The sequence below is a fragment of the Etheostoma spectabile genome, chromosome 5 (genome assembly GCF_008692095.1).
Source record: "Etheostoma spectabile isolate EspeVRDwgs_2016 chromosome 5, UIUC_Espe_1.0, whole genome shotgun sequence".
NCBI classification, from domain to species: domain Eukaryota; kingdom Metazoa; phylum Chordata; class Actinopteri; order Perciformes; family Percidae; genus Etheostoma; species Etheostoma spectabile.
This window is the reverse complement of record NC_045737.1, coordinates 551,043-557,042: the sequence shown is the minus strand read 5'-3', so window position 1 is coordinate 557,042 and position 6,000 is coordinate 551,043. Positions and strand designations below refer to the sequence as shown.

General features: G+C 39.2%; 1 protein-coding gene across 1 annotated transcript in view; it reads left to right on the top strand.

Annotated features, from left to right (window-relative positions):
- Positions 1-1,901: 1,901 nt before the first annotated feature.
- LOC116688976 (eIF-2-alpha kinase activator GCN1) overlaps positions 1,902-6,000 on the top strand; it is a 42,516-nt gene continuing 38,417 nt past the window's right edge. Inside the window, exons 1-3 of the mRNA XM_032515221.1 lie at positions 1,902-1,958; positions 2,806-2,908; positions 2,999-3,062. Coding sequence (XP_032371112.1) covers positions 1,941-1,958; positions 2,806-2,908; positions 2,999-3,062 — 185 coding nt within the window. The 5' untranslated portion in view covers positions 1,902-1,940. The remainder of the gene's footprint in view (positions 1,959-2,805; positions 2,909-2,998; positions 3,063-6,000) is intronic.

Below are 6,000 nucleotides of genomic sequence, written 5' to 3'. Positions count from 1 at the left end.
TTGAGTTATTATTTTCATAACCAGAATGTCAGTCTCTGAGAAGGATCATTGAGAACCCCTCTGCCCGTAGTCCTTGGGCAGGTATAACAATAAATATGCAATGCAAGTGAAGTACAAAACATAAGTATACAATTTTACTAACACATCCACAGCTAATTTACAATAATACGCAAGCAGCCATTCCCATGTCCTGAAACCTGTCCCTCCAGCCATTCACATAAGTGTGCAATCCGAATCCTAACCCTCCCAACACACACACACACACACACACACACACACACACACACACACACACACACACACACACACACACACACACACACACACACACACACCACACACACACACACACACACACACACACTCTAATAAATAGATGTGTACAAGTTTGTTGTGACAATATCCAGCGTGAACCTTGTTTTGTTCGGTACATCTAATGAAGGGAATCCAGGTGACTGGAACCTTAGGGTTATTGAGAGACCATGTTTCACTCCACTACATTTTTGGGTGTGGTAATGTGTCACCTAGAGGAAAATTACAAAAAAAAAAATCATACTTAGAGATGCTGTTCAGCTCCACTGTGACCATTTCTGTGGACTTTAACAAATACAGTAATACTTCTGACAAGGATAGAGGCATAAGTTCTGAGTCTCTGTTTTTTTGCATTAGAAACACAACTGTTGGTCATCATAGCATAAATCTATCCTAAGCTCAATTATTGTTATTTTAAAGGAAATTAATACATTTTTTGTTCAGGTGTGACTTTACACTGGATTTAGCCAAAATATTCCACTGACAAGGCCTTGTGAAAAGATGATATCTACTTCCAACTTCACTTCGAACAGAATATTGTGTAGTAACATTACTATTTTCATTTACAAAATGAACATATTGCAATTCATGGCTTTTGTAACACTTACTGCAGTTCTCTAAAGCAAATCTGAACCCTTCGATCTCAAATCTGCAAAAAAAAGAATGAAAGTAATGTCTTATCTTTCATCTATCTAACGGTAATACGTAACACACGGTACAAATTAATGATAATTATGTAATTCTCAACTTTGTTTTTTGCAAAAACATGACACTGAAAACACTTCTAGTGCCTTTTGTTTAGAAGTCCTAAACCAACAGTTTTGGTTTGACATCCACATTTCGGTCCCTTGAAAGCTTGCCAACTTCAAAAAATTAACTTTGAAACTAAAGGTTGAACTTGCTCACATTATATTAATATAATTTTAAATTTGTGTAAAAACAAAAAAAAAGCGCTAAATAATGTAATGCATGTCCCCGAGATCTTCAGGTGTTTTCTTCTATTTCAGAAGGCTCTCTGCATTTTTGAAAATATCCACATTTACAGAGATTTATTTGTACATATATAGGGTTAGGGTGCTCCTTTTTATTTTGCTATTTCATTTTATTTAGCTCGTCATGTATGAAAGTGTTTATTTATTGATTACATTAAAAGAGGTATTGTTGTTGTTGTTGTTGTTGTGTTGTTGTTGTTTTTTGTTTGTTTACATGAAACTGGATTTTATTATTATCTTCATTGGTTGAATCCTCAAATACAACGTTAGACAAAAACATCAATATTTCAAATATCATGTATTTGTATATATATGCATATGTATATATTATCTGTAAACCTTACAAACATATTCAAAACTTTTTGGCATCAGGAAAGAAAAACAAAAAAACAAAACAAAAAAAAAACAGAAAAAAACATTTCTATCCAGTGAATATTTTAGAGTAGCTTGAAAAAAAGGACATATACATACACACACATGTATATACAAATAAATACATTTAGAACAGTGGATTAAAACATAAACATCAAAGGTATTGTTGTTGTTGTTGTTGTTGATTTAAAGAAAAAGGGGTCGCGTAGCACTCGTGACCCGGAAGTGACATCTACAAGTTCTTCCTGCATCAAGACCGGCAAGATGGCAGCGGACACGCAGGTCTGTGCGGCTGTTCTTTAACATTAGACTACCGTCTTACCAAAAAGGCTTTCAAGTGGGGTAGACGCAGAATTCGTGGTGTCTTTACTACCGCTTTGAGAACATATTGGTGTGTTTTGGCATGCAATGAGACACAAAGGCAGACTTCAACAACAGCTAGCGAGCAGGCTGTTAGCTCAGTGCTGCGTGCGTCGCCTCAGTGGGACTTCACGAGACTCATAGCCTCAGACTGAGCTGCTGCTACAGCTAACGTCTTCTGTCCACGGTGGGAGGCGAGCTGAAGCTCTACGTAGATAGTGCTGACTTGTAAAGTGACTTGTCAGGGGTTTAAATCTCCTGCCGTTAACGTCATTTGGTCTGAATTCCTTAAATTACGCAGACGAGCCTTTTCTGTGACTATTCATTAAGCCACGCCCTCCATAAGTAGTAGTCATTAGTTAACTGATACGTTGAGTGCAGTACATACGCAGTAGTTATCGTGGTAGATGACACAGGTATAATATTGCCTGTGTTAGTTATAAGGTAGTTATATTAATAGTTTTAAAATCGAGGCCTTCAGAGATTACTGGCGAGCAGTTGTCAAAAAACCTTTCTTCCTTTTTCTAATTTCTCTGCGTTACACAGTTCACCCTGTAAAATTTCAGCCAAAACCTAAAACTGACACACACACTCCTTCTTCGAAGGCTTAACGTGCAGTCCCAAATATGAATTGACAGTCGTGTAACTAGAACTCAGATGATTAGTTGATTTGTCAATCAACAGAAAGTAAATTCCTCAATTACCAATGCCAAGTATCCACTAGGTCCAAATTCTATAATGTATATACTAAATGTGACTATTGCTCTAGGTTTCAGACACACTGAAGAAGTTTGCTGTAAAAGTGACCACAGCCAGTGTGAAAGAGCGCAAGGACATATTCGGGGAGCTCAAACGGTGTATAAAGGGCAAAGGTGAAGGATTTTGGTTTTGTTCAGTTTTCTACACTATTTTTATAAAGTGCTACATTCAAAACTAATGCTTCTTTAAAATATCTCTTTTAGAGTTACCAGAGCCTGCCGTCAAAGGACTATGCAAGCTCTTCTGTCTCACTCCAAACCGATATCGGTAGGTGAATGTAATAACTTTCAGCCACACAAAAACATAAACACACTCTTAAAGGTCCCATGCTATGGTGCTCTTCGGATGCTTTTATGTAGCCCTTAGTGGTTCCCTAATACCATATCTGAAGTCTCTTTTATATAGACCTTAGTGGTTCCCTAATACCATATCTGAAGTCTCTTTTATATAGACCTTAGTGGTTCCCTAATACTGTATCTAAAGTCTCTTTTACATAGACCTTAGTGGTTCCCTAATACTGTATCTAAAGTCTCTTTTACATAGACCTTAGTGGTTCCCTAATACTGTATCTAAAGTCTCTTTTATATAGACTTTAGTGGTTCCCTAATACCGTATTTGAAGTCTCTTTTATATAGACCTTAGTGGTCCCCTAATACTGTATCTAAAGTCTCTTTTACATAGACCTTAGTGGTTCCCTAATACTGTATCTAAAGTCTCTTTTATATAGACCTTAGTGGTTCCCTAATACTGTATCTAAAGTCTCTTTTACATAGACCTTAGTGGTTCCCTAATACCATATCTGAAGTCTCTTTCCATAAATTCAGCCTTGCTGCAGAATTACAGCCACTAGAGCCAGTCCCACAATGAGCTTTTCTTAGGATGTGCCATTTCTGAGTCTGTAGCTTTTGAGGAGGAGAAGGGGGGTCAAGGTGGAGGCTGCGGGTGTGGCCCCCGACCAACTGCGTTTGAAAGCCATGGTGTCGCTCTCTGATTGGTGGGCCAAATTCTCTGGACGGGCAAAGCAGAGAAAGGGGAGGTAACCTTGCCCCTTATGAGGTCGTAAGGGTCAAGATCCCATATCTGCCCATCTGATCTTTCATTTTCTGAAAAGCAGAGCAGGATACCCAGGGCTCGGTTTACACCTATCACCATTTATAGCCACAGGGGGACCATAGGCAGGCTGGGGGAACGCATATTAATGTTAAAAAAACTCATAAAGTGACATTTTGATGCCATGGGCAGGGCTTTAAGTATTCTGGCACCGTGCCAGATCTCTATCATGCAGCCGTGAGGTAAAAAAAAAATATATATATATTTGGGTACTTGCATGCTGTTTTTTTTTTTATGCACTGGGTTTAACCAATCATCAAACTTCCACCTACCAATGAAACAAGTTCTAGCCAATCAGATGGAAAGTAGGGTGGGTCTTTGCCAAAAAGCAAGAGTGCGGTGTGGTCTCCCGGAGACACAGATATGTATACACAGATTTGTAGATACAGCCTTAGTTCAGAAAGGAGTTAAAACCAAATGGCGCTGGGCATGAATAAGAGGACAAGAGGAAAAGGGTGGAGACGGAAAGCCGTTAGGCGTGTAGCACTTGGTGCCTGATATTGAGGGAAGGAAGCTACTCACTCGACGACAGCAGCGGTAAGCAAGTGCTTGCTAGCTTCGGTCCGTGCACTCTGTCATACGAGTTGGTTACCTGCAGCCACGACTACCGCTGCGCCTTCGCTGACCGGCCGTGTTTGTGATACAAACAATGCATGTGTGCACGTTCGTAGCGGAACAATGGCCACTGTGTAAACGCTATCTGTCGCCCAAACTGCCTTGGCAACGCTGTCTGTTTGGAATTAGCATGGCCGTTATTTAAACATAACGGCCTTGTCCCAGAGTTAAGACGTCTTGCTATATTAGATTAGATTAGATTCAACTTTATTTTCATTACACATGTACAGGTACATTGCAACGAAATGCATATGAAAAGCTAAACATAACTGTACATGAAGCAGCTAATGTCAACATGGACAAAATTGCTTTTTGATGAGGACCTGGCCAAAGTAACATCACAAATCACACACACACACACACACACACACACACACACACACACACACCCCTTCCAAATAAGGTTCATGCATGGGACCTTTAAGACAATGGAATGCTCCCAAAACAGCCTTTTTATATTCAGTTGCCAGTTTACTAATCCAATTTAGCTAAAAGTTGCAATAAATCCCACCTTCATGACATTTCAGCTTTTGTTCAATCTGTTTTAGAGTGAAGTAGATTCAACTTACTGTACGCTTATTTTGGAGGGTGTAGTTTGTGGTGCTCTTGAATTATATTTTGCATTATACAAACTAGAGAGGTGTTCCTGTTAATTAGCCTACCTCTATTTATATAAATGGGGTGGACACAAATATAGACACACCTGTCTGGATAACGCAACACAGCTCAACAGCACCACAAACTGCAGCCTCTGAAATGACACAGTTGAATCAGCACCTCTCTTATACAGATTCAACAAAAATGGAACATTAGAGCAAGGGCTGCTAGTTTATGGAAAAAAACATAATCAATTTTTTGGGTCAATATGAAAATTGTGATTATTCAACAAGATTACACATTGACTTTTGGAAAGATGTTGCAATTATTGAGTTGAAAAGAACAGTGAAACAGTTTAACAAATCAAAAGTGGGGCGCCCAGATAGCTCAGTTGGTAGAGCAGTTGTCCATATATACAGGTGAAACTCAAAAAATTAGCATATGGTGCAAAAGTTCATTCATTTCAGTAATTCAACTTAAAAGGTGAAACTAATATATTATATAGACTCATTACATGCAAAGTGAGATATTTCAAGCCTTTATTTGATATAATTTTGATGATTATGGCATACAGCTTATGAAAACCCCAAATTCAAAATCTCAGAAAATTAGCATATTACATGAAATCAATAAAAAAAGGCTGAAGAAGGAGTCTTTCCGGGATATGTTGTCTTGGAGGACTCCGGAGGCAGTTGCAGGGTACCGACGGGCCCAAAGGGCTGCAGCCTCTGCTGTGACAGAGGCAAAGCAGCTGGTGTGGGAGAAGTTCGGAGAAGATATGGAGAAGGACTTTCGGTCGGCACCAAGGTGCTTCTGGAAAACCGTTCGCCACCTCAGGAGGGGGAAGCGAGGAATCATCCAAGCTGTATACAGTAAGGGTGGG